The sequence below is a fragment of the Lepisosteus platostomus genome, chromosome 15 (genome assembly GCF_059453375.1).
Source record: "Lepisosteus platostomus isolate fLepPlt1 chromosome 15, fLepPlt1.hap1, whole genome shotgun sequence".
Lineage (NCBI taxonomy): Eukaryota > Metazoa > Chordata > Actinopteri > Semionotiformes > Lepisosteidae > Lepisosteus > Lepisosteus platostomus.
In genome coordinates, this window is record NC_142625.1 from 25112205 (window position 1) to 25140148 (window position 27944).

The following is a 27944-nucleotide window of genomic DNA, read 5'->3' on the forward strand; positions in this document are numbered from 1 at the left end:
TTACCACTACTGTCCACTAGAGGGCACGCAAACCCTACTATTGAACATGGTCACCGTTTCTGCGCGTCTCGCTTGACAGCAACGTCTGCCGCCCAAAGTGAAAACTCAACTCACGCAGATTTCTGATATACTCCCTCTGGACCGCTGTACCCCCTCGAGTTTCCAGGGAAGCCATAATCTGGAAATGAAAACGACAAGGTCATGCAAACGGCTTTCTAAAGTGGACAAGAGTTATCGATCGTAACGATGTATTACTGAACCGTCCCCTCTCTGATCGGGTGCCGTGACTTGTGTCGTGGCGGGCATGTTGAACGTGCTGCAGCTGGCCTGTAGGTTGGCCGTGCTTTCCGAAATTTGGAGGTCTTTAAGAATGCGCTAGATTGACACGCATGAGAAATGTATAGTTTGGGACTGTTGAGAATGAAGTTACTAACTGAGCACAGAATCCGGCGACCGAGGCTGACTCGTCTCGTCTCTGCTCCTAAACGGAACGGAGGTCTAGTCCCAGGAGGGCGCAGGAAAGACAAACATCATGCATAACTCAGGAACAATTAATAATTCATAGCGGTTTCTGCCGTGGTATTTCAGGCGTTATCACCACAGGGTGGGAACACTTAGCCGAAAAGCGCTGGGACTGGGCAGAACCACAGGAGCGTGAAATAATCAATTCTCTTTTCTCAGAGTTTGTAGACGTGTCCCGCAGGGCGCTGACGTATCAATGATCACTTTCCTGTAGCTCTGGCCCTCCAGTTTTTAAACAGGAAATCCAACTGTAGTCAACATCTATTATAAACAATGCGATAACTCAATGAATGAAATTCAGATTTGTACATTTTAAGGATACCCTCACAGAATAACGGTTCGGTTATGACGGCTGAAGGGCTCAAAGAAAACCCATTCACACGCAGCGAGACTCGGAAGAGCAGTTCTCTTCTGCAGGGCGCGCACCGTCTGCAAACGTGGTCCCGTTTTGTGGTGGCCGGCCATCCTCATCCTTCGGGAGACTGAGCCTGGCCAGCGTCCACCCCCCCCCCCCAGGCCTGCAGTCTGGCGCCTCCGGACCGGGCCGGGAGCGCAGACGGACAGATGAAAGGGTGAGAGCAGCCCGGCCCACCTCTCCCGGAGAGATCCGGGCCGGCGTCGCAGCGCTCGTTTGGGGACCTGGGCCGGGGGAGGTCCCGGCTGGCTCCCTCTTGCGTTACGCCGGAGAGCCGGGTTGGCGCCCAGGCGTTGCGAGGCGGGGCGGGGCGGGGCGGGGCGGGGCGGGGCACACCTGCACTTACCCAGGGAGGTGTGGCGCGGGGTGTGGGGGCTGTGTGGCAGCTGGGGGCTGGGCTCCGACAGGGTGCGCTTGTGCCGGATCACCAGGGGGGGGGGCAGGTTGCGCCTCCTCCCCGGCACGCTGTCGCAGCGCGCGTCGGGGGGGCTGGCCGGGGGCGGAGGAGGCGGGGGCACGTTGGGGGCTGCGAGGAGGAAGAAGAAGAGAGAGAGAGAGGGGGATGAGAGCGTCCGGCAGGGGGAGCCCTAGGGGTGGCGCCCAGCCCCCCTGGGGAGCGCGTCTCTCCTACCTCTGATCCGCGGGGGCAGGGGGGGAGCCGGCGAGGAGGGCGGGGGCGGCGGGGGGCTGTCCAGGCTCCGGGTCTGGGTGCTGGGGGAGGCGTAGGTCTCGCGGCGGGGGTCCCGGACCAGGCTGGCCAGGCGGCGGCCCACAGAGGCGTGCCCGCCGCGATCCGGGCCGGCCGGGCTGGAGGCCTGGTACAGACTGAAGGGCCGGCAGGAGCGCTCCTTCTTCACGGGGCCCAGCTGCGCGGGACACAGGACAGCAGCGCGGTGAGCCTTGGCCAGGTGCCTCTTCCTGCCCCTTCCCTCCCCCCCCCCCCCCGGAGAGCGCCGACTCGGCTTTTCCCAGACTCGTCTCACGCAGGCCTCACTCGGATCGCCAGCCGCCGTGTCGCCCCAAAACCCCCACCTGGCCGCCCACTGGAGCTCAGCAGGTGTGAGCCTGGCCAGTACCTGGATGGGAGACCTCCTGGGAAAAACTAAGGGTACTGCTGGAAGAGGTGTTAGTGGGGCCAGCAGGGGGCGCTCACCCTAATGACCTGTTTAGTGACGGGGACACTATACTGTAAAAAGGCGCCGTCCTTCAGATGAGACGTAAAACCGAGGTCCTGACTCTCTGTGGTCATTAAGAATCCCAGGGCGTTTCTCGAAAAGAGTAGGGGTGTAACCCCGGCGTCCCGGCCAAATTTCCCATTGGCCCTTACCAATCATGGCCTCCTAATAATCCCCGTCTCTGAATTGGCTTCATCACTCTGTTATCCTCCCCACTGAGAGCTGGTGTGTCGGGAGAGTACTGGCGCACTATGGCCACTGTGGCACACTGGTGGAGGTGGAGGGGATCCCCATTACCTGTGAAGCGCTTGGAGTGGCATGTGCAGCTAGACACGTGTAAGGAATGATTATTATTATTCAGCAATTCAGTTCAGCACAGAGCTGGCCGATTCCAATTTGTTGGAATCTTCACCGATTAACAACTGAATTCCAGGAATCCCATGTGTCCAGCGCCCCCTTAGTTTCTGGGGCACCAGCTTCCTCCTCTCTGCTAGGGGCTAAGGGGGTCACCTTCTCGTCCAGGTCGTCGTCGCTCTCGTACAGGTCCTCCTGCCCCAGCTGCCACTCGTACTCCACGTGCACGTGCATGTTGAACTGGTTGCTCTGGGCCTGGTGTATCTGGGGGTGGGGGGGAGCAGGGAGGAGAATCAGTCGCGGGCGAGAGGGGGACCCCGAGCTGGACACTACTCATGAGAACATCAACACAGTCCCCGTTTCACCCCGGGCCTAGAAACACCCCCTAAACCAAGGGGTGCCACCAGGTCTTCTGCTGTTCCCCCGCAACTTAGCTCCACAGTTGAACTATTAATTGGCTTAACTGGAACAGCACCTCCAGCTGCATCTGCATCCCAGCCTGAGCTCCAGTCCTACACCACCTGCGGCTGCACTCTCACTGTTGTAGGACAATCCCAGCCCAGACCCCAGCCTGAGCTCTAGTCCTACACCACCTGCGGCTGCACTCTCACTGTTGTAGGACAATCCCAGCCCAGCCTCCCCTCCAGCCCAGACCCCAGCCTGAGCTCCAGTCCTACACCACCTGCGGCTGCACTCTCACTGTTGTAGGACAATCCCAGCCCAGTCTCCCCTCCAGCCCAGACCCCAGCCTGAGCTCTAGTCCTACACCACCTGCGGCTGCACTCTCACTGTTGTAGGACAATCCCAGCCCAGCCTCCCCTCCAGCCCAGACCCCAGTCTGAACCCAGAGGAAGCTCATCCCTCACCCCCATGCTAACAGTCAGCTGTGCTCCACCTCTGTTCATGCATGTTTGTTGCTCTCAGGAGAAATGATATACTGGAGAAGACGAGCATCTCAAGAAAAACAACACCACGCGACTCAGTGACAGGAAGTCTGCCTTACCAGCTCTTCACAGTGACTGTGCTTTAGTCTCCGAGCAATATCTAATCCGGTCTCGCCCGCTTCGTTCTCTGCAAGAGGACAGGGAGAGCGTGTGATCATCATGACGGACATCAAGCCGAATCCCCCAGCACAGCCCAGACTGACTGTACACAGCGGCAAGATGATGGTTCTCGTTCACTTTGGTAAACCCGTAAAAGAATCAGAGAGCACGTTAAAGGAAACAAAAACAGAACAGCAAAAAATAACACTGTTTGATAGAAACTGCACTTTCCCATATTGTTATGACTACTTTACAACACACACATAAACGCATTTGGCACATCTTTCAGGGTTTTAAGGGGAAAAATACTTTGATGATTTAATGTGTTATAACAGTACAGCTCCTCCGCAGGTGTTTCTCCTCCAGGCTCTCTCTCACGTTCCGCTGGAACAGCCTGTAAGGACAGCCAGCAGAACCTGAGAGCCCAGCGCTGAAATCAAATTGTGTTAAAACTCTGCTATGCTGCTTTGTTGCGGCTCAACCGCTGTGTTCCCACGGATCAGGGGGCTCAACGGCACAGGACAGGCACTGGAGTTTTTCTACCTACTGTACGGGGTTATCGCGTCCAAGGAGGACTGCGCCGTGATTTTGTGTTCCTCGCATTTCAACAGACCCCAGCAGCCCAAACAAACCAAGGCCAGATTTAAAAGAAGAAAGCCTTGAATGCACCCAATCAATCTGCCATAAAAATCCGCTCTTTTAAAACTGAAATGAGCAGTTGCCATGCTATTTACTACAGGCCCACGCAATTATTAACTGCCCATTATTTAAGACGCGGCAACTGGTTGCGACAACTGTTCTGCTCAGAAGTACACGCCCACTGGACACACCCAAACGACACACCCTGACACACCCACCCGGAGGTGCAGCGTCTCTAGCTGAAGATGGTACAAGCCCGCAGGCACCCAAAGGCCACCAGAGCCTCAGGTTTGCAACAGGCTGGGATGAACCTGGCTGACTACTGCCCACTCTCACCTCCTATCTCTCTGGCTATCTCATGACCAGGCCCGAAGTGGTGATGTCTAAACCGCGGGGGTAAACTGATGCTCTGAATGAGCACTTATACAGTTAAGCTATTATGAAACCTCCAAACTACCACCCTTGTTTTTAAAACTGCAGCAAAATAAGTGTCTGCTGAAACCAGGGAGAACTGCAACTTGCCTGGCAAATATACTGTGGTAGACTATTACTTAAGAGCATTCTGTTGCAAGCTACATGCGCCGAGATCCCACCCAGTTTATCATTCACAGGGTGTGAAAGACTTAATAGACTCTGCTGTGGCTCTGCAAAGAGGAATTAATCTGCTGTTACAGGATTATCTGCTACTTATGTGAAAACAGCGCAAAGCCCATTATAAAGATAACAAGTGCTTCGACTGCAATGCAGTATGTGCCAATTAGCATTTAATTATCCAATAGCCTCAGGCTGATAAGCATGTGGAAACACAAGTAATCCATCTAGTTTAACAAACGTTCCTTCCCAACAGCAATTTACAGGAACTATCCATTTTAAAGTGCATCATCGGTCACATTCAGTTATACCTGGACGTTATGCAATCAGCTTTGCTCACTGTTTATTCTTTTTGGTGTTCAGGTTTGTGAACGGCACCTCTAATTAAATCTTGGCTCCTTGCATTGCTGATGTTTCGTGGGGAGTCGACAGGCAGTTCAGAGCCTGGGTTGGCCAGGGCAGACAGCGGTCAGTGAGATCAGCGTCCTGCGTGTCCGGCTCATCACCCCAACGCCTACGCCCGAGATTCATTCATTCAAGCGCTGAAAGAATTCATGTTTAGTTAACAGTGTTACAGGCTTTCCAGAAACTCTAAACGTCGTTACTTTTGTCACGAGTTGCCTTTTCTGTACAGCGATTTCAACGTGCCGCCACACCAGGGCTTGCGACATGAGCCAGACTGCACCACTGCCTCCGGTCCCAAGACCTCTGGGGCGCTTGCAGTGGGTCAGTTGCTTCCAGCTCCACCTCTTTCACGAGCCAGGAGGCTTGAAACCACAAAGAGTGTCACAATCCAACCGGGGCTCTGGGGTAGACCGCCCACCTTGCAAACACTTGATCTAATTCAGGGTCGCGGGGGAGCAGGAGCCTACCCTGGCGAGCAAGAGGCACAAGGCAGGGTACACCCTGGACAGGACGCCAGTCCATCGCAGGGCACACACAGACACACACTCACACCGGGACCAATTTTCCCAGAAGCCAATTAACCCACCAGTATGTTCTTGGACTGTAGGAGGAAAGCGGAGCACCCCGAAGGAAACCCACGTAAACACGGGAAGAACATGCAAACTCCACACGTGCACCCCAGGTGCGGAGTTGAACCCAGGGCCCCTGCACTGCGAGGCTAACCACTGGGCCACTGTGCTGCCCCAGAGCATGATGATGCTTCAATAAATGCAAAACTTTCACTCCTCGAGGAGGCTGGGCTGTTGGCGGAGGCGATCAAGGTTCCCTGACAATCCCGGAGAGGGACCCCGTTGCGGACGGTCACTTACTGATGTGCGTGTTGGCCTTCGCTCTGAGCAGCAGTTTAAGGCACTCGGTTTTGTTGTGCAGACAGCAGTAGTGCAGAGCCGTGTTTCCACGGACAGTCTGTTTGTCGAGATTGTTACTGCGGGGAGAAGAACGGCCAGTAAGCAGAAACAAAGCTGTGCCATTCCACTCCCCTCTGACCTCGATTTCGCTCTATGATGGCACAGGCGCTATAAGCCCCCTGAACAGAAACTGCGCCCCAGCCTGTTTCTATGACATAATGTCCCAGCAGGTAACCAGCCAACGAAACCCAGCTGCTTCCATCTAATCTGCCTTTATCAAATAAATTAAAGAAGAAAACTGCGCTGGTTTTAAGCCCAGCTGTTGCTTCTTCATTATCCTCACGTGACAGAATCTCTCTTCCCTCAGCAGGGTGCAGGGCTATAAATATATTTGCAGATGAAAATGCAGTTTTTTACATTAAGGGCTCACTACAACATTTGAATCATGCAGGGCTGTCTCCCTTGAACACACCAGGCTGGCCGGACTGCAAGCACTGATACGCCTTTTCTCTTTAGAAGCTCGACTTTCACGTTCCTGTCTTTTTCTCTCACGCATTCCCGAGTTCGATCATCTCTAGCATCTGTTGATTTATTAAGAAAAAACAATAATAGCCCGTCTCTGCCACTGTCTTTGGAAGTCAAGGAAGCGAGCACCAGCTTGACTTCTCAAAGCAACAGAATTCTGGATACTGTGGACCACTCAACACAAGTATTCTGAGCAGCCGCACATCTGATCTCGAGAGGGCAGGGACATCTCCAGGCTCTCACCAGTTGTGAACGAGGAAGTCCACCATGTGCAATGAGGTCCGATCAGCCAAGAGCACAGCCAGGTGCAGGGCGGCCTCCCCAGGCTCCTGAAGAGGGAAGGACCAATCAGCACCAAGAGTTTCAATGACGGGGCAGGGTGAGGCAGGGGCGGGGCGGGGGCGGGGCGGGGGCGGGGCCAGGCGGGGCCTGCAGACAGAGCATGCACTGACAGCGCGGCCGTGCTGCTGCTGCCCCCTGGTGAGCGCTGCCGGTACAGTACCTGTACGGGGCTGTGCAGCGGCTGGCTGAGATCCAGCCTCTCGCCGTACAGCCGGAGCAGGGCGAAGATGTCCCGGCTCCTCACCGCCTCCTGCAGGCTCCTCCGGAGCGTCCCGGGAGAGCCCCCGCTGTGCCGCGCGAACTGCCGCTCCATGTACTTGGACAGGATGAAGTCCTTCCGCACGGCCCTGCCCGCGAACGGGAACGAGGGAGCGGGAGGGAGACAGAGACAAGAAAACTGAGCTGGGGGGTATACAGCCATCTCTAATTAGAATAAATATAGTATCGTCATATCAATAATGTTAGTATCTATTATGGTGATGTCATGAATGGGGCTACTTTTAAAACAGTATTTTGTAATGCAAAAAGTTAACCAGAGTAGAGATACTGCATAATTCTCCTCTCGAGAGAAATGACTTCACATTTTCTGCCACTTCTTGCTGTGCAGATTTATGTATTGCATTAACTCTGGTGTGAAGAGCCATTTAGCGTTGTGCCCTGCTGCTGCATAGGAGATGGATGAGCCCTCTGTGCCAGCTCTGCAGTGCTCTGACACACACCCAGCTCAGCAGGGGAGGATGAAGCAGCCTGACTCCAGGGCTCTTCACAGGGTCGGCATGAGTCCCTTTCATTCAGGCTTTCCCTGGCTGTCATGCTGCGCTGAGCACGAAGCTGCTGCTGCATCTTAGCAATGCTCTCTTCGTGCATTAACAATAAGAACAGCCGCCACATTGCTTTGTAAGATAAAAACAGGCAAGAATGAACCGAGGCCCCCACGTGAATTTTAATTCTCTGTTCTTCTGCAACATATAATTTAAAGGCACTTGCAAAACAGAAAATACTCACAATACATTCTTATTGGCCACTGGCTCACATAGACCATGCAGGACCGAAATCTGAGCACCCCTCTGCCCTTTCCAGAGTTCTTTTAAACGGAATCGGATGATTTGTACGAATGATCAGTAATTGGCAGGTGATCCCAAATTTTACAAGCAGGTGAGCTATAAACCTAACGGGATGGGGGCATATCCAGGGCCAGTGTCGGATGCCGCTGGACTCAGCTGGGAGTTTTTAAAAATAAAATCGGATTTAAAAAAATACATATATACACTCCATTACAGAAAACACAGATACCCACCCACCCATCCATCAAGCCAATCACCACCTGGCTCTGCACAGACATAAAAGATCATTGGAGGAGATATGCATCCCTCAGTGACATCACCGCAAGCCATCAGGCACTGGGAAAGTCACAGGGGTCTCAGTTTCACTGGGATCCGAGACGACCTGGAGGACTAGCCGTGGGGTCACCCAGCTTCACCCCGACGGTGCCCACAGCAGCAAGGAGTGAGAGCCTTTCATTGGTCAAGTGACCTGGGAGAGCACAATTCAAACAGCGCTGACCTTAACCATGTTAGACAGAGGACTGAAGGAAAGGGTTTTGCCTCCACTTTCAACTGAAATGGTTCACAGGTTCAGCAGACAAGCAAAGAGACGTCCCCTTGCTTTCACCGCACAAAAAGGTCAAAGCTGTGCAGCGGGAGAGGATGGGAGCAAGGACTGTCAGATCACGAGCAGACAATCAGCCCGACGAGAACAGTGACAAGATCACGCCAGTGACTTCAACGCGGACTTGCCCTGTCGAAGAGACCTCTGCGCAGGGAGTGCAGCTGATGACATTGCTACACTACGTCTATCATCCCGGACCTCAAAGGTACAAAGCGGATGTACTCCGTCCTTGTCGGCGAGGTGGGACAGAGCGATGGCCCTTGATCTGCACGACCAGGAGAAGCTCTCCCAGCCTGCCTCGCTCTGCGGGGACTGTGGCCGCTGGTGACCTCAATCTTGCCACAGAAAGCCCAATGCCTTTGGCGGGGGGGGAGAAGAATCAGATAAGCCATCAGCTGGCGCTGGAGGCCAGAGCCAGGTCACCCAGCACTCAGCATCTCCGCGGCGTCGGGCTCCTGGGAGTGAGGAGAGCTGCTGCAGACTGCAGCTGCTCGTGCACGAGCTGAGAACACTCACATCGGTCTCAGTCTCTGGGGAGAATTCTAGCGGCCTAATATAGAAAAGCCGAGCGTTAGACCATGAGATTCATATTTTAAGAAGCCTTAATGACCCCATTTATTTCTGGTGCCGACGAAGATGCGAAGCTCGTGCAATTCCCTTCAGTGGAAAAAAATGGAGCAGACTCTTTTTAAAGGGACGCCGATGCCCGCAGCAGTGGAGATTTGCGAGGTGCGTCTGGTGTGACGATATCGCTGAACGGAGCAGCGGTTCAACACCACAGCGCGAGTATTAACTGCTTCATGGCGGGGTGCCACTGGCGCACTTCTTCTCAGGGGTCATTTCTTACAGACTATTTTCAGCATTTTTATCCTGCCTCACCAGCTCACTGTTCACTACACTGTCTTTGGTTACCAGACCTGAGGTATTCATTCATTTTTCACGTGATCGGTTTTGGAACTGAACTGCCAATACCCATGCTTACTGCGGGCAAGACAAGAGAAAGAAACGGTTAAAACTTTGTTCCTTACAAACGTTCTGGGGTAAAGTGACAGCGCAAAAGGTCACAAAGCCACAAGGTTGGCAGCTCAATCAGGGAGAATAAGTAAGAATTCTGCCCTCAGCGAGCTGAAACACCAGGGTCCCTGTGGGAGAAGAGTATCTCGACTCATTAGATTGGAATACGGAATTCGATAGATCAGAGAATTTGGTCTCGATGGCACAGAACAATAACCCTCTGCAGTCACCTCTGTGTGTGAGAAATGGAGTAGTTACAGAACACTTCATAACTCACATGTCACTGTCAGCGGATGGTTTCAGAGAGGAACTGGGGAGGTTGGCCTCCACAATTTCATTAAAGCCTGCATTCCCCACATTCTTGGCCAGCTGGAAAGAAAAAGAGATCAATACATCCTGGCTGAGGAAGATTGCAGCTGCCTTCTCCTACAGTGTTTTCAGATTCATCACGCAGCTGTCTGGCTCAATTCTGCGCCTGATCCATCAATAAATCTTCCAAAGACACAAGAACTTTTAAAGAAGACGGGGCGAACAAACTTTTTTTAGCAGCACTGTTCTCCAGATTTTTAATAAAGAGGTTCGGAAGGCAGACAAGCCAGCAAAAGCTAAGTTTAAGTGACAGGTAGAGTTTTAAAACACATGTGTACTCCGGATCAGACATACAGCCAACAGGCAGCGTCCCGTTTATAACTCAGACAGAGTGACAGGTGTAGCAGCGATTGCCAAGGGTTGAGCAAACTGCTGGTTTTTACCTCTGGAGCGTGTCTGAGAAACACAATGAAACTTCACGCCTGCATTACCCATCAAAGTGAAGCGACGGATTTTCAGCTCCCGTCCCAGCTGAGCTGAAGCTTTGGGCTGAAACGTTCAGCACACAGGGCCAGCCAAGGGGCAGGGCAGAGGCGAGGACTCACCAGCAGCTCGGAGGTGCCCAGCTTGTCCAGGGACAGGGACTGGATCCGGGAGTAGTGCACGCCCATCTCCCGGTGGATCCCGGAGCACTCGATGCATGCCAGGATTCCCAGATTAGTGGAGAGCCAGGTGGGGTCTGAAGAAGATGGGCACCAATGAGCGCACAGTGGGGACCAATACTATAGCAAGACACTTCCATTCTGTAAGAAGCGCCCAACTCGGCAGACAGACAGCTCCTCACATCTTGTAAAAGCCCTGGGGTCTCATTCTAGACCCTCACACACAAATACAGTTCCTCACTCCAGGCGCACACAGAACATGCAGCCAAAAAAGACCAGGTCAGTGTGAGTGCTGAAAGAGATGTATTACAGGTGATTTCACCTTCGCCATCCAGCTCTGGAAAAAAACAGATGGGGGACATTAAGCCTGCTTCCTGACAGGAGAGACTCGTGATTAAAAAAAAAAAAAGATATATTGCACAGAAAAAAACTATATTTAGAATTAATTAACTGCTGCTTCTGTATCCAGTGTGACTGAAGATGTGGCCCATTAACCACATTGCTCCAGACCCAGATCTGGTCTCCTCACTTGGGCTCAGTCTCAAATAGGATTTCAGGCTGGTTACACACAGGCTGTCAACCTAATTCGAGAGACACAGGCTCCCCGAGGCTGCAGGCGTGCTACCCAGTAGGCCTGTTCCTCCCCTCTGCTTGTTCTGTAACGCACTGTTCCAAATTTACTGCACACCGTCCTGTAATTATACATGAATATTCATCTCAGCAAAGGCGTAATGCTTAACTTATGCAATATATTTCCACCTAAGGGCAGTTTTTGCAATTCGTAAAAAAACAATGAAGTGTGATTTTATTGTGCTGTACTGCTCTACTGCCCTTTGTACTGACAGGCTGTCATTCATATCAGACCTTTCCACAGAAAAACCGGACAGGGGCACGTAGATACCCATGTGTTTCCTGTGATGACCGCAGGTGAAGAGACTTCTACACAGGAAGTCTAACGGGAGGTTACTAGCGTTAATTAATCTTGTCTTCGTTTGGTCATGCTGCGACCTGACCCTGACATCTCCCCCTGCAGGGGCGGGGGTGCACCCTGTGTGGCCCCAGCTCCTGTGCCTCGGGGTTCAGTGGGCAGTCTGACCTGGCCGAGCGTGGCGTGGCCCCAGGCTCACCTGGCGCCCTGCAGTCGCAGCACACGTTGTTCCCTGGCATGCGGCGGACGTCCTCGATGATGCTTTTGGTCAGGTCCTCGATGCTGTTCTCTCCGCTCGGACGCCTCTCGTCCAGGGCCACGTTCAGGGCCTCCTGCTTGCTGTTGGTCAGGACGGAGATCCACCTGCAAAGAGACAACGCCCCAAGAGTCACAACCCTGACCCACGCCCCACCCCACCCCACGCCCTGTGTAAAAGACTGGGAAATCTGCTCTGAGCTACAGAGGATGCTAGGGGGGGGAAGATATTTCAAGGCTTTCTTTTCGCTGTTGTTTCCCAGAATCCTCTACAGCCGGGGAAACATCAGCCAGAATGATGGAATGCAGCTGGGTGTCCCTGGGGCTGGCTGGGCCCAGCGCTGTCGAGAACAGGGCTGCTTCCTGCTGACTGTCACATGAACGCAGCCTGCGGAGGCGTCAGCCCTCTCTGGGTGAATCCCACACTCCGCTTCTGGAGGCAGCAGAATAAGCAACTTGCTAACAACCGAGAGGAGGTCATCTAGTTTGTCATACATGCATGAGAAACCACAGCCAGGGAAATCACGCCTTGTGCACCCTAAGAAATAAGGTGTTCACCAGTCACAAAAACAGCTTGCACAGTGAACTGAATCCCTTTGCCCCCTATAATGTGAAAAATGTCTTTACTTACGCAACACACTCTGCCTCGTCGTCGGCCAGGAAGTGGTACGTGCGGTTATCTAGATGAAGCATGGCAAGAGAAGAAGGGAGGGTTGATCAGGGGACGGACAGAGGGGGCATGCCGCAGTGACGGGGAGACTAGCTGTCCAGTTTCTGAAGCAGCGTGCTCGCGATCCGGAGGATCCGGCTCCAAGCTCCGGGTCCGACTCGAAGCGGGTCGCTGCGAATTAATTACCTGCCGGAAACGCTTGCCGACACCTCAGCTACCGGACAAGACGCAAAACTGAGGTCATGACGATAGCAGCTCTGGACAGGGCAAGGATGAAGAAGATGATGGTGTCCAGTTTAACCCCTGGACTATCTAAGGCACTTTGAAACAAGTCCCTGTGAAAGTAACGTTCCGTGCAGGGGCAGGCCACTGCTGGCGTAAGGTCAGTCTGAGCATGAGGCTTTCATACATGTGTCCTTAATTCTAATATCCTGATGCACAATAAGACAAAGACTTTTACTCAGGGTTAGGAACTACAGGACAGAGTGATGAGTGACACAGGCACCTAGAGTTTTTACACTACACAGCTCTTACAGCCCAAAACAGGCAATGACTACACAATGGAATTGTGTCTGCACTTATGACAGGCTGGGCTCTTCCGCTGAATGACTTTGATTCAGCAGTTGGGTCCTAGTATAAAATGTTCTTAATTGCCTAATTGATCTTTTAATTACTTAATTGGTTCAGCAGCTGAATATCAATTTAACACTCAGGGTTAGCTGGAGCAAAGACTTGTACTGGAAGAATCTAAGCCTTGGCTGGATCTAGGGTATCGTCTGCTTTAATCTCAGACATGAACACGCGTCAGTTCACTGACTGTTTGGCGCTACTCTAAAATCTGCGTGAGCTAGGCAGAGCCTGCGGTGGTGAGAACTTACGGGAGATGAGGTCGAAGCATTTCTTATCCTCCTGGCTGGGCTTCACCTGGCAGGTGAGCAGGTTGAGCTTTGCTGGAGGTCTGTTGGGCTGAAAACGGACACAATTACCCAAGTTGAGCTCAAAAGAAAAAAGAAAAACAGAGAGGTATTGAATGAACGCTGTTGAAGAAATGCATGGCTCCTAATTGTTACCACAGGGCAGCCTCTGGGCTCAATAAACAAGCATTTCAGAGGTGCTGTTTCAGCCCAGCTTGCAGCCTGCAGCAACAGGCTACATTCATAATGCTGTGACAAATCCACCTAAAGTCAACATGGCAAAAAACAAGTGTTACACACCCTCATAACCTATTAAAGCTAACTACAGGAAATCCTCAGTTAATGACTTACCATTGCCTCTCTCATATTCCTCTAAAACAAATAATAATCTATCTTTAGGGCACATTAAAAATTGCAATCGATCATCACCTCAAAACTGATGGGTGACAGAGGGTGTACAAGTGAGTGGAGTCAATGATACAGAACCCAGGGTTCAGTCCTGCTCACATGCAGTCAGTGTGCAGACAGTTCGCACTGCCAATCATGCCTGAAGACAGTGAATTACATTTTTACACAGTGGGCTGATACCCTTAAATGATCTGGAGCTCATTCACCTTACTTACAGTGGCCAGAAAGCGGAGTGAATGGGTCAGGTGTCGGACACTGGCCCACATGCAGACTCACACATTGTCGGAGCCCCGCCCCGTGCTGCTGTCCAGAGACTGCGAATGTTCAATCTGAAGCACCGTATTCTCTACTCCCCTGACGGAAAGCGGTAGTGTTCGTGTGCATGCACGCTTAAGCTCACATGTGTGTGCGAGTGCTTGTGTGCTCGTGTGTGTAAGCATGCGTGTGCACTGGCTCTGGCTCCGGGACAGTGGAGACGGCTCTGGACGACACTCACCGTTCCATGAGCAATGGTCAGGTAGCAGTTCTGGACGGCACATTTCCTCTTCTGCCACACCTTCCTCAACCTGCGGGGGAGCAGAAACATGAAATACACAACACAAGAGGGTCAGGAAACACAACACAGGAGCTCAGGGTTAGTGTGCAGCATTTCCTCACCTCCCTGGCTTCTCAGATAGTCTTCCTGGAGCTCTGTGTGAAGACGGGTACATGCTTTCCCTTTTCCTTAACTAGCTGCTGTTGCACCGCCTAGTTCTGGCCCAGGAAAGGCCAGTGAAACTGACAGACTCGGGCCCAAGGGTTAATTTAAACGAGAAGAGTAAATTGAACTGTAATTTCTGGGTTCAATGCAACTCCCAGCCTGGAGAACTCAAACCCCCTTAGCCCAGTCCCAGCACAACATGGGTGCCAACTCCGTTCACACAACACAAAAGACATCCAGGGGTACAGGTGACGGGAGCAGTGTGCAGAAAAGAAAAGGAGCGAGAGAATCCGGGGCCTTACCCGTCACTCTTCTTGTAGAGGCAGCCCATCTTCTCCGTGCCGTACTGCTTGTTGCCCTGCAGCTGATGCATACTGTAGACCGCCTGCCGGCTCAGCGAATCCTGCAAGGAGAGAGAGAGAGAGAGAGGACAGGAGCACGATTTCCCAGGCTGGCCGGGTCGCTCTGCTCTAGAGTGAACAACGGAACTATCTGCTAGGTGGAGATCATGATGCGCCGGCCAGGATGGCAGATTCAGACAAGACGGCGGCTCTTGACAACCTGACAACTGGTCAGGTTAAAACCAGGAACTTCCGGGTTGGCAGTGGATCTTTGGTGGAGCACAGAACACAGGTTCCGATAGCTCTGTAGTGAGCAGAGGTCGATAACCTACATCGGTCTTCACACAGAAATACTCCCCCCTCCCTTGAGCTTTAGAGACAGCAACATAGATTTTTCCAGGAGTCCCAAGTCAAACGCCACGATTCCTAAACACGTTTGAACACTATTAAGATTCTTGGAGAAGATGTTAGTGCACATCTTTCTGACATGCAACACAGCACAACAAACATGGATTTGCATGCACCAGCAGACAGATGGAACATGACTCAGCACTTAATTCCCCAGAACTGCCACAACAAAACTCCTTCAAGGCCCAAGCTGGAATCGGACAGTGGCAAACATTTCCTCACCTTCCTTCACTGCCTCCTCGCTCGCCTCACAAGCGGCAAGGTGTGCAAAAAGCCGAACAGACTTTGGAAGGCTTGGCAATACACGCCACATCATTCCGAACGAGAAAGATCGTTCCCACAGCGCTTCTGAGAGGACAGGCACAGCTGTGCTCATCTCGAGCAGTAAATAATGGAGACCGGGCTCCACAGAATAACACAAGATAAAATGAGAGGGGGATTTCTTGCAGTCGAACACTGAACGGAGAGCAGAATAGTTCTGAAAATCTTTTAACAACAGGAGTTTTTCACACTCAAGGCATGCAGAGACTTCAGAGGAGTGCCGGCACTTTCGCAGTTCAAACATTCACACGGAAGGGCAGACTTACTGTTTCTATTATCTCTCTTTCTGGGATTCCAGTAAAACTACGATGTTATTTTTCAGATCCCTCGAGGGTCAGACTTCTTCACCCTCTGTCTTTACAACACGTTTATTTCCAAGGGGCAGATCGGGGAGGAAAGTAAATCCACTGCTGGATAAACGCTCGTTTTGGAATCGAGGCAGCTGATGTCTAGGAGCTATCTCATTCAAGGTAGCTAGTCAAAGGTGCTGAACGCCGTGTGCAGCTCTCAAACGCGAAAGGCCGGCAGCAACACTGAACATGCGATCAGATTCATTTCAACAATTACTGTAGAGGCTTAAAATTCAACTCACTCTCCTAGTCTGGGTTTGCAGCATTCAGTGAAACCCATGTGAAGTGGAATGGTAAAAATCAGAGAATAATATTAACACACATGGAACACTGTGCTACAGGAAAATTAATTTACAACACATCTTTCTCAAAGTGATCTGTGACCCCTTGGGTTTAAATGACAAGAATAACTTTATCTGGGTCATATTTTATTTGCAACAAAGTATTCTACAATCTTTAACAGTCTACTAAAAAAAAAGTAAAAAAAGTATAACACTCTCAAGGTCCAATAAGCCTGCACTGCAAAACACACTCATGGCAGAAACATTATATTATTAAAATAATCCCCCACAAATCACACACTCAGTATTACTGTGTCATACTTTGGATGATCTCATCTCTGTTGGTCTCATCTGACTACAGTCCTTTTTATTTTTTGGTCATACTTAAGCAGCTTGCTGAATCATAGCGCCTCACATGTTAAATTAAATGTAAAAAATCCCTCCAATCACGACTGGCCGTCCCTCACTGTTAAAGCTGCTTGTTTCTCAACGTTCTTATGTACATTGAATAGGTCTTGACTTTTTAAGGCAGCAAACCTGAACCTGAGACTCTGGATTTAGGTCAGTAATTTTCCCCGTCGGACTCGAACAACTACCAATTCATTAAGGAGAACATCCATCTCATTTTGGGGTCTTCTGCTGAATGTAATGCTCTGAACCCTCTCACCTACGATACTTGGGGATTCAAGAACTCAATCACTTTCTTTCTCTGTGCATCTGCCAAAACAACGCTGGAGAGATGCATACATATTAAATGGGCACCCCTCAAATACAGGGGTGCAGTGCGTTTCCAACACGCATCTACGTAGTAAATTCAGACCAACTGCACGAGCAGCTGCTTCTGGCCCTGCTGGGGGAACAGGCCAGGCCAAGCCAGCAGGTACTGCTATGTTTGGGTCTGCTCCCTTCTGTGCCTTGTCCTGTGCCTGTGCCCAGGCCCATTGCTTTACTGTGGCAGGACAGTAGGGTTCTCAGGCTCTCCCCCGTCCCCGGCACCTGCAATCTTACCTCCTTCTGTTCGGGCTGCAGCGACAGCCTCAGCTGGTCTCGCAGTGAGCAGAGCTGCCTCTTCTCCTCGTCCTGCCTGTGTTTGATCTGGTCGTGGAGAGAGAGGAGGAACGGCACTTAATGAGGAGAGAAAGCCCGGCTGAGGAATTCTGCACAATAATGGCCTTTTACACATCCTACACATTCCTGCATCTCATGCTCTGCTCTTTCTGCTTGCTTTGCTTTGAAGCAACAGGAGAGTCCTTAACACCCCAGAGTGGAAGAAAAGGCCTTGTTTAAGCAATGCTGTGACGGTGAGATCAAGAAATCTATAACACTACTTTCTTCTGATTCACAAAATGTTTCCTCTGTTAGTTTCATGTATTCTTACATTATTTACAAGACGGTTTGACTACACAAGGCTTAGAAAAGCACTTGACTGTCATCCAGCTCCTTGACAATGATTACTGCCTGAAATGAATTATCTGTTGTTTCCCCAACAGTTCGGATTTTATTCTGAACACTGGGGCTCACAGAAAACAGAACCGGTGAAGGAGCCTTTTGCCAAAAGAGTTCCTCTAAGAAGAGGCGCACAGGGCATGAAAGGTTAATGCGACATGCAGCAGGCAACACAGATCAATGAAATGAAAAGCAAAAAAAAAGTCCTCATGCCCGTTGCGAATCGATACGCTCCTGCCAAGCATACTGTCTGCTCTGGGTCTCATGCTAGCACATTCTCTGCAGCTGTGAGGTGGATGTGCTGTGGCTTTGCAGAAGCATGAGTGACATGAGATTTGCTCAGGCCAGTTTATGCGAGTTAATATGTGGTATTACATAAACCAGACATGTGGGGAGTACTCATTCTGCCACCCCTTTCGCCCTGAACACCCCCCATCACAACCCCAAGTGCTCCCTCCCCTGTGCCCCATGACCTTTGACCTTATTTCGTCACCTTCCACCGGCCTAGAAGACTGCTGGAACAGTAAATCGAGCTCTCGATGCAGATTTGACCCAATTCTCCATTTGCTTTCAAAGCTTAGACATGTTTTGCCAGGTTTTTACTTTTGAAAGATCTTTTGACAGCAGGCCCACCTGGTCAGCTGTGCATTCTTCACGGATGGCATGAAAACAAGTTAGAACTGCAACACATGTGGCAGGCAGCACCTACAATCCAGCACAACTGGTGACAAGCGCACCAGCTATAATGCCCACGCACAGATTAACGCCTGGTTATAGACTCACGCTGTTCAGCCCTGTTGTAAGTGCTTCTATATACTGCTTCAGCTTCTCCGTCGCGGCTAAACATTCCTGAAAGAAACTGAAAAGGGCAAAAAAAAAAAAAAAGGTTAAACAATCAGGCAGGAGCAGAAGGGCTGAATATCTTAATCTTTCAGGTCCTGGAACACCTCCACAGTGGACAGTATGACTTTAGAAATGGAACTCGTTACAGAGGTGCAGCAGAATGATATAATCACTGTTCGTGCGAGGTGAGCCTCAGGGGGTTCTCGTCTCCCCATCACTGCACACAGAGATAGTCATACCAATGCCAAGCATTCCCAAACTCTTCGTTTCAGGTCGGAGGTCTGCTCTAAATGCACCATGATCACCCGTCTGTAAGAACCTGGAGGACGAAACTCCAGCGCCTCCGTTAACAGGCCCGTCCCAGCCTCTCCAGAACCTGCGTGTCCAGTAATATTCCACCGGCAGCGGCGGAGAGCCCCGCACAGCTCATCTTGTAGGGGAAATGGTCCGACTCGTAAGCACCCACAAACCCCACCGCTGAGCCCATCTGTCTCCATACAATACAACTGGGAATGGCGATGTTCAGAACCACTAGAACACTCTGCTGTAGTTCTGGAGGTCCTGAATGACCAGACAAGTCCACAGCTCTAAATGATAATTACACATGCACAGCAAGATCTGAATGACTGCGGCAGCTGCAATTACCTAAATCATTACCTTGAGGTTGATTATACCGATGTCTTCGACATGCACATTGGCTTCAGTATTAATTATTGTTACTTAGATGGAATCTTTTCACTTGCAGACTTTTACCACTACTACAGCCTGTTCATTTAACATTAATCTTTATCCAGTCTTTATTAGCTCAACGGGACAGAAACTGAAACCCTTCATCACCTGCCCAAAAATGGAAGTCCGAAATGTCCCAGGAATTTTGGAAACATTACCCTGCTCCAGAAAAGCAACCGCAGTATGACACACTTCCCAAATATCAGAACTGAACTGAAAGCTATTATTTTTTTAAATGAAAAAAAAAATCCTTTGATGTTCAACCATAATGCATATCGCACACTGAAACCGAGTCGAGCTTCCTTAAAATGTCAACACGTCAAGACAAGGCAAATGTCATTAGGTTGCACTTCCTGCCTGCTGCCTGTCATTACACCTTTTTACTGGATCTGACATTTCCTGGGGCTTTGCTTTAAAAAAAAAAAAAAAAAAAAAGACAATTCAGGTACATGGTCCATCTTCAGCGCCTACTGAAAACATCAAGCCACTTTGGAGAGACTCCGCCTGTAATTCCGGGGGATAGAGGAAAGGAATTGTAACAGCTTGTGTTCTAATTAAATAGCCCTGTACTGACCCCAGGATAGGACTACTCAGGGCTATTATTGCTTTTACAGTAATGAAAGACAAACAGCTCTGCCAGTAGTGTCTGAGAGTGTTGAAGCTACAACCTCCCACCTGAATGAGAGAAAAAAAGATCAGGCTGCTAATTGGTGATGACTTTCGGGGTGAATTAAGGCTGCATAAACTGCACACTGCAGTAATCCATGCTGACACCCTGTGGCCACAGGCTAACATGTCTACCTGGGAAGAGTGTGTCACACACTACATGGGCAGACTGGTCCAGATACACGTTCTCCTTAACAGTCTCACATTCTCCACATTCTCTGTCCTTAAAGGGACAGAGAGCAACCTGTACTGACATACCTCTCCAGTTATTGCCTACGGTTCCTGAGACAAATGTGACCACTTATTAGGAACTTGAACCAATCTGTGTGTTGCAGCAGTAATTCCTTCTGCCGACTATGAGCAGGATGTGATCATTTGATGGGGTCACCTTTGGTTTTAAGACCCATGCAGCATACTGTACATGCATGAATGATATCACTGCTCTGGAATCGATGCTGGGGCTTAACGAAATGTCCTACACTGAAGCATTGAAGACCCTTTTAGCAATCTGGTGCAAAATGGCACGTGCTCATATACAGTATAACCAGAAAAACAGAAACTGCTGCAAGAGAGATGTACAGACCATCATTTTCGGTATTGTTTTAAAAGTGCTTGTCTTACAGATTCTGCACTCAAGATAAAAACAGAATTGTTCTGTCTGCACTGAGGCCTGACTCTCCCCTGGCTTGTGTGTTGCAGATTCGACATCCAGCAGATGGTAGAAGGTTGGACTTACTTGCACTGCGAGTGGTAGTGCTTTATGAGGTTCTGCAGCAGGTCAAATCCTTTCTTCGTCTTGATCTCGTTCACCTTGATTAAGTACTGCAAGGTACGAGAACACAGAGGAAGAGAGGGAATCAGGCGCTGCGCTTTCATCGAGTAAATCAGGCGTCCTGATTTTGCACAGGCTCTGGGTGGAGCCAGTAGAAAACAGAGCAGGAAAGATAATCACTTGTGCTTCCCTGCTGGAAATCAAACTGTAGCATGCACTTCTATATCTAATATTGGGATATACCGTATGAATATTATTTAGTTCTGTTTCACCACTTTAGAAAAGCAACATCCGCTGTTAAACACGTCTTAACCCTGTACATTTTTTCTTACCAGATCCACATGTTTTTATCATTTATAACCTCGTATAGTACTCCTTAAATTCCTCAGACACCATTTAATTATCCTATAGGGACTGGCAGCAATAGGAATATATTAATTAAGGCTGGAGAAATTGTGTTTCGAACACAGTGATTTGACTGGTTAATTAAACCTAATGAAAATCCAAAGAGATGCATTCTGAATATTGTTCCATCAATGCTTCCCTTGATGAGTAAAATGCAAATATTGGAAATCAGACCACACGCAGATTTTGGAAACGTTCTGCTGATTAAAAGCTGCCTGCTCCCAGTGCCTGGCACCCTGGGGCACTGGCATCACCCGCGACTCTTCTGCACCAGCGCAGCATCAGCTGCACGCCTGCCGACACACCGATGTGACCTCTGACCCCGGGGGGCTCACCTCGCACATCTGCAGCTGGAACATCCGGCGCTCCTTCTCCAGCTCCTCGGCAATCTCCCCGCCACTCACCTCCGTGCGCACCATTCCGTACTGCTTGGCCAGCTCGCGCTTCTCCTTCTCGATCTTGGTGCTGGAGAGACATGCGAGGGGTCACCGCGCGGCCCGAGGAAGTTCCGAAACGCGTGCGTGTCAAGTGGAAGGGTCTCTTTGGAGTGCAGATGAAAAAAATCAAACAGGATCGCAGAAATGTGTCTTTGCCAGCCTGCTCCGAACACAATTGAACTCGAAGGGTACAACCCAGATACAAGGTTTTAGAGAGCCTTGCGTGCTGTTGGTCAGCAGACAGCTGACCTCTCAGTGTCGCAAGAGGCAGGTGGATCGTACCCCCATGCGCCACACGTCTCCGTTTGAAACTCAGGTCATGAAGCCTGAAAGGAGCAAAACATTTACCGAGGGGAAAGCAAAGCAGAAACACAGCTTCACTTCCTTCCTCTGAACAAGCCAGCGAGACGCTTCAGTGTGAAGCGCGCCGGAGAGGGGGCAGACGGGCGCGATGACGGCCCTGCCTGAGGCACCTCTTCACGCTCAAGGGCAGCACCGACACTGCGGTGTCTAACTCACTCAGGGCTGCTCTGACGCGCCTCTAACTCAACAACAAACCTGCTGCCCTCCAGGCTCCACAGAGTGCACGGGTGCACTTGCCTGCCTCTCCCATTCACCCTGCCCTTCAACCACATTATAACCACTTGCATCTGGATTTCTGTCTTCGTTAACGTTTTCTTTTTGCCGCCTAGCGTGATGCGTTTAAGAAAAAGAGTGTTTTCTAGAAGGGCAAAGCCGCGGGGAGCTGTTGGAATAAAATAACATAATTTCCGCTCTTGGAAACGACGGCAAAAATTCACCAAGGCCCTTGAAGGCAATTTGTTCTTGTTTCATTAAAAGAATTACTTAACAAATTGAATGCATTCAGGGACGATGCTTCAATTTATAATAATCACACAGGGCTTTGTTCTACAGTCAGCGCGTTTTAAAACTGTAATAAGGAGTTTAACTGTGCTCCACATTCATGATATTTGCTTTTGTTAAAATCCAGTATCTGAACCAGAGCGGCTGCTCACTCTTGCAGAAAATGGCACTTAAAAAAAAACACGTTAACAGATAATAGTTGGCACCATCAGCACCGTCTGTGAAGAACACTTACAATTTATTTTCATAATCCTTCCATGCTCTGTCAAAGGGCTTTTTCAAATCCTGCAGGAGACAGGATAAAGAATTGTTTAGGGCATAAGTTTCCAGTTTACATTCGTGTTGACCTTCCTTTTAGAAGAGTGATATCCATTTCTGATCCATCCTTCCCCCAGCCTTTTACATAGGAATGTGAGAATTTACAAATCTACCACAGGAGAGGAGGCCTTTTGGCCTGTCGGTGTTGGGATGCTTCTAGCTTACTGCTCTGTGGACTTGGAGGCTGGGGGATCTGTTTCAACAGCACTTTCGACACGGCACAACCCTACACTGTCTAGATTATCCACTTCAGTAACACTGAGCCTTGAGAAACAGCCGCTTTCAGGAGTCCGAGCACTTAAAACAAGTCATCTCAGTCTCTCTGGGAGACTGAGATTATTAAGTGCCTTAAAAGGAAGACTAGAGTCTTATTTCTTACTTGTTGTGCTAAACCAGTTGCACGCTTCCTCGTTATTGCAGGAGCTAAAGAAATCTCACTTGTTCTTTCGAACAGATGTGCCAGTGAAAACAGCTTTGAAACATGAGCAACAGAGCTGACACAGGCCATTCCATTAGTGCTGCACAGAATCGGGAAGTCTGCTGTGGAAAACGAAGAGCTATAACTGTTGTCCCCTGTGATTTCATCGTCTCCCACCTTAGAGAGGAATTTTTAGAATGAGCTTCTGTAGAATAATCAGACTCCAAAGTATGATACTAAACCACAGGACACTATATACAAATGCTTTAATCACTTCTTGAAAGGAACTGTGAGTTTCTCTAATCTCTCTGCCCTTTCCTTGACCTTCTGGGATGTCTCTCTGTATTACAAACCTTCACAGAAGTGTCTGGGTAGAAACCCTCAAGGTTACTGACTGGAAAAGCAAAATCGACCAAATTAATCACAATCAGCACTAAGGAGGTACTTAGCTGCAGATGCAACCAGAAACTATAAGGCCTTTAAAGATCACTGCAATTAATTTTGACAAACCTGCTGATGGTTATAAATAATAAAACAGTTTTATGTATTAAATACAGATTTTAATTAACAGGGCAAACATTAATGGAAACAAATAAAAAGATTGCCTGCAGTTCAAAACCAAAATAAACATTAGGCTGAACCAATTAAAAAGCCAAGCTGCCCAATTAAACTAAACAAAACCTGCTCAGTCGTCTGTACTGTCAAGCTGAACAATGAGCTGTCTCAGTTTGAATGGCTGCTACATTTTGATAATTACAGAAAATTAACATTATAAAAGACAGTCTTTTGTTATAGCCAAAACCCATATTGGGGAATTCACTTGTATTTAAAGCAGATATCGAGAGGACAAGTACAGGCAAATGAAAGAAATTTCTCATCTCCTCCGTGCAGCTGTGTTCACCTTCAACCTTTGAACTTACCCCTTTGACCTCTTTCAAGTCCCCTTTGACCAGCGACTCCAGGGAGAAGTTGATGTTGTGATACATGCTCTGTAACTGAGAGAGAAGACATGGGCCATGTTGGTGCACTGGACAGCAGCTGTTCCTCTTGTGACCTGATCCTGGCAGATCTCCGGAGCTCAGCAAGGCTGGGCCTGGTCAGTACTGGGATGGGAGACCTCTGACCCAGTAAGTCAGGTTGCTTCTGTAGGCTGATGGTCAACCAGTAGGTGAAGCTTTTTCTACCTCATTTCCCAGTACAGTGACCCGGAGACATTACTATGCAGAAGAGAGGTCAGACTAAGAAACTAGGTAAGAAAAAATAAAAGTGCCAGATGCCCATGTTGCCTGCCTGGAGCAGAAATGTCTTTCAGATGACTGTTTCACTCTTGGCCATCAAACATGTGGCTCAGAAACCTGCCCACACTGCCCCGAGTTTTTGAGCGTTACATTTTCTTTGCCAGCAGAAAACAGAAACTGAATAGCAACACACACATGGCCACGTCTTTGGTCTTACCACATTCTTCATTGGTGTCAGCAACTCTTTGGAAAATTCTGCAAACTTATTAAAGGCAGAAGCCAGCTCCTGTTCTCCGTTATTCCTGAAATTTACAGCCAGTTTCTCCATGGAATTGATGTAGGATTCTAGATGCAAAATGTGATCTGGAAAACACAGCCCAGGCATACATACTCTTTACCTTTATATTTATACAGTTGTAGAGCAAATTACTGTAACTCCTCTAAATGAATTAATTCACTAGAACACATTGACCAGAACATGCTAGAATGAAGTAAAACCCAATGTTAAGAATTTTAACAAACTATACTTAAAAACCTAACAACAAAATAGCCTTGTTTCACATACAGGGTGCAAATACTCATGTACACAACTGATTTGATTTATATTATCATTGTTAATGGGACCCAACTTCCATTTTCTAAGGTATGCTGATTCTTGGCGATATTTTGAGAAAGAGAACTTCTACTTTACTCTCGGTTTCAAATGGTTGTTTTTTCTCCGTGTCGGTACAGCCACCCTGCCCTCTCCCAGATTGGTAGGGAAGATCAAGGCCAGAAAAAGTTCTAGCCAGCTGGTCCCTGCTTTAACAAGATGACCCTAAACCGGAGCAGGTGAAGCCGAGGTTACTCCTGAGGGAGCCCATGACTTGCAGTTACACCATTTCTCCACAGGGGGTGCTCTTTTACAAAAAGGTGACGACCCCCCTGCGCTAACTGCCTTGCAGCACATCTGGTAACTGTGCTGGGCTGGGGGCTCTGCAGCAGACTGAGCAAATGATACAGCCTCAATCGGCTCAGCAGCAAATCTCTGAGCCAGCAGGCATGTTGTCCCTTTACAAACAACAACGTTTAGCGGATGAAACCCTCAAGCACCCCTTTCTCCTCAATCTGTTTTCTGTGGGAAGGGCGTCCCGAACCTCAAGCCCGCTGGCAAGACTGAGCGGAGGTTCCAGACTCCTAACTGGGAGGTTGTAGGTTTGATTAACAGCTCCTCACACTGCTGGACCCCAGTTTTTACCCCACTAATTTACCCCAGCGGCTCCAGTCCACACCTCTATGAATAGGCACCAGCATTGCTGAAGGTAACCCTGCTATAAACTAGTGTCCCATCCGTGGGGGAGGGGAGGGGGACTCATATTCTCTTCATGCACTTAAGGCAACAGAAACCAGGATACGTTCAGGCCTGATGGCTCTCTAGACACCGGACGAACTGTGCCCAGGCTCCAGGTCTCTGAGTGCCTGTCAGGTCACTGTGAAAGACCCCGCCACCTTTTGAAGGAGGTACTGTAGGTGGATGGCCAGGCTCTTCACTTGCACAGGTACAGTCGAGCCCGGTCGCGTCAGGTGTCCCTGCGGGAAGGCCGAACACGGTCACCCGATGGGGCAGGACGGCAGGAGGCTGCTGCAACAGTACCTTGACCCGAGGCGTGCTTAGCTTTGGCCCCTTTCTTCATCTTCTGCAGGACAGTGCGATCCGAGTCCAGGGCCTGAGACACACAGATAAACAAAGAGCCTGGTATTGACAAAGACGTTCAATTGATTCCTTCTTTTTAAAAAAATAACCCTCCTGGAGGCTGTGAATCTGCATGAAGGAGAGAACAGTGCCGATACTGTCTGAATCGTCTGCTGCCCCAAAAAGGCTCCATTCACAGCTGAACCCCGGCTTTCCTGAACACACTTGGGGATGCACATGGCTTCATTCAGCTGAAATCCCTTTTCTGCGGTTGCCAAGAGCCTCCAATTCTCTATTTCCCTAAACCTTATCCTACATGGTCCCGTCTCTGATTTTTTTTTTCTCCGTATTTTCTACACGAGAACTGATTTTGTTTTTCACCTGACACAGCGGGATCACCAATAAACGGGCTGTTATCCTCAGTCTGCAATTCCCATCTGTGCTCCGAATCACGATGAGCACTCATCGACTGGACCCTCTGCAGCGGCAAGAGAGGTCCATTCTCACACCCGACACAGGAGTGACTGAGGAAGCCCTGTGGACAGAGCCAGCCAAGCACAGCTCAGCCTCTGCCACAGAGGCCTGGATCAGGGTCATCCCATCCATCAACAGAACCGATTAAGAACAGGCAACACCTCTACTTAGAATAATGGCCACAGAAGAAGACGCCTGCTTCCAGAGCTCGGCCATTTCCGTACACTCCCAAAACCTAGGTAGAAAACAGCCCTTCTGGGCACAGAGTTTATGCGGGACAAGAAAATCTATTCATATGTCATGTACCAGGGGTCAGACTCATTGTGTGAGGGAAACGAGTAGATCTCTCTCCACTTAAACGGATGAATGGTTGGGAATTTCGGAGGAAGAAGTGATATCACCCCAAATATGATCCTAGCTTCTTCCACGTCGTTCAGGTCTGTGTTCCAGGTAGCAGCTGCTGCCGACTCTCTGACCCGCAGCCAGCAAGTAAAATGCCACGGACAGACTGGAGGAGGACAGGCTTCCTGCTGCGCCCAGAGGAGAGCTGATTAAAGACAATGTCTCATGCCTGCTGTTGGCCTCTCTCCACTGAGGGCTGGACTGCGACTGCTGAGCAAGCCAGAGTGACAGAGAGCGCGATACTGCAGCCATCCTTCTGCACAGCCAGGCCCACGATGGCACTGGGGACGGTTATCTTGGTGGCCAGCCGACCTCTGGTCCAGCGCAGCTGACACTCAGCAGAGTTGCAGAAAGAGAGAGAGAGGAAACCAGCAGATGAAGCCCAGGAAGTTTTGTGTCCTGCCCACTGGCAGTGTGTCCCGTGGTGCAGAGCCTTGTGCGATAAAGGATCCTTATATGGTTAAACAAACTCTAGGGGATATTAAGTCAGTTCCCTATATGGTCAGTGATCACCACACTCCTCTAAGTGGGGGTAAATTAAAACACACCATTTTGCCCCGCAAAGCCCCTGGCCGTTACAAAACTGTTCCTCTTCTTCTTTTCTGTACTTAATGTTTCCAAACGCCTTGCCATTTCTAAACAGTCGTTCGAAGGGTTGCATTGCACAAAATGGCAAAGTCGTGCTATTAGGCAACGCCGAAACTGAGCATGCAGAAGCCAATTTTAAAGTCACTTGAACGTGAGCACTTTCCCCAGGAATTTGTTTCCCAGATTTCTTTTTCTTTGGATTCTCTGCCCTTTATTTGGTTCTCCTTACCCACCACACTTGGTCTCATACACTCGCCTACAAGCCTGAAGAGCCTACACAGATGAAACATTCTACTTTTTCCTCCTTCTTCCTACTGTGCACAGTGTAATCAACCTCTACTTGTTCCATCAAAACACAATTCCCACGTATACTGTAACTACAATCAATTAAAAAAAACTATCATCAGGAAATAGGTTTTTTATGGCATTTTGTTCAACTTATATGATATACATACATCATGCTCATCATTCATGCGTCATCAACTGTGAAAGACACAGGCTAGCAGTGCTGACGGCAATAAAAG

The 27944-nt window shown here is 49.6% G+C and overlaps 1 protein-coding gene across 1 annotated transcript in view; it reads right to left on the bottom strand.

Moving 5' to 3' along the window:
* Positions 1–27944, bottom strand: part of unm_sa1614 (un-named sa1614) — a 53309-nt gene that overhangs the window by 6319 nt on the left and 19046 nt on the right. Inside the window, exons 2-24 of the mRNA XM_088607476.1 lie at positions 25918–25990; positions 24502–24647; positions 23967–24041; positions 22546–22595; positions 21345–21474; positions 20569–20654; positions 18378–18453; positions 17157–17243; positions 14750–14850; positions 14244–14313; positions 13304–13391; positions 12387–12435; positions 11700–11863; positions 10516–10649; positions 9879–9970; positions 7080–7266; positions 6821–6906; positions 6014–6129; positions 3470–3537; positions 2623–2730; positions 1569–1803; positions 1284–1463; positions 115–178 (exon numbers count right to left, since the gene is read on the bottom strand). Of these exons, the coding sequence (XP_088463602.1) occupies positions 115–178; positions 1284–1463; positions 1569–1803; positions 2623–2730; positions 3470–3537; positions 6014–6129; positions 6821–6906; positions 7080–7266; positions 9879–9970; positions 10516–10649; positions 11700–11863; positions 12387–12435; positions 13304–13391; positions 14244–14313; positions 14750–14850; positions 17157–17243; positions 18378–18453; positions 20569–20654; positions 21345–21474; positions 22546–22595; positions 23967–24041; positions 24502–24647; positions 25918–25990 (2465 nt within the window). The remainder of the gene's footprint in view (positions 1–114; positions 179–1283; positions 1464–1568; positions 1804–2622; positions 2731–3469; positions 3538–6013; positions 6130–6820; positions 6907–7079; positions 7267–9878; positions 9971–10515; positions 10650–11699; positions 11864–12386; positions 12436–13303; positions 13392–14243; positions 14314–14749; positions 14851–17156; positions 17244–18377; positions 18454–20568; positions 20655–21344; positions 21475–22545; positions 22596–23966; positions 24042–24501; positions 24648–25917; positions 25991–27944) is intronic.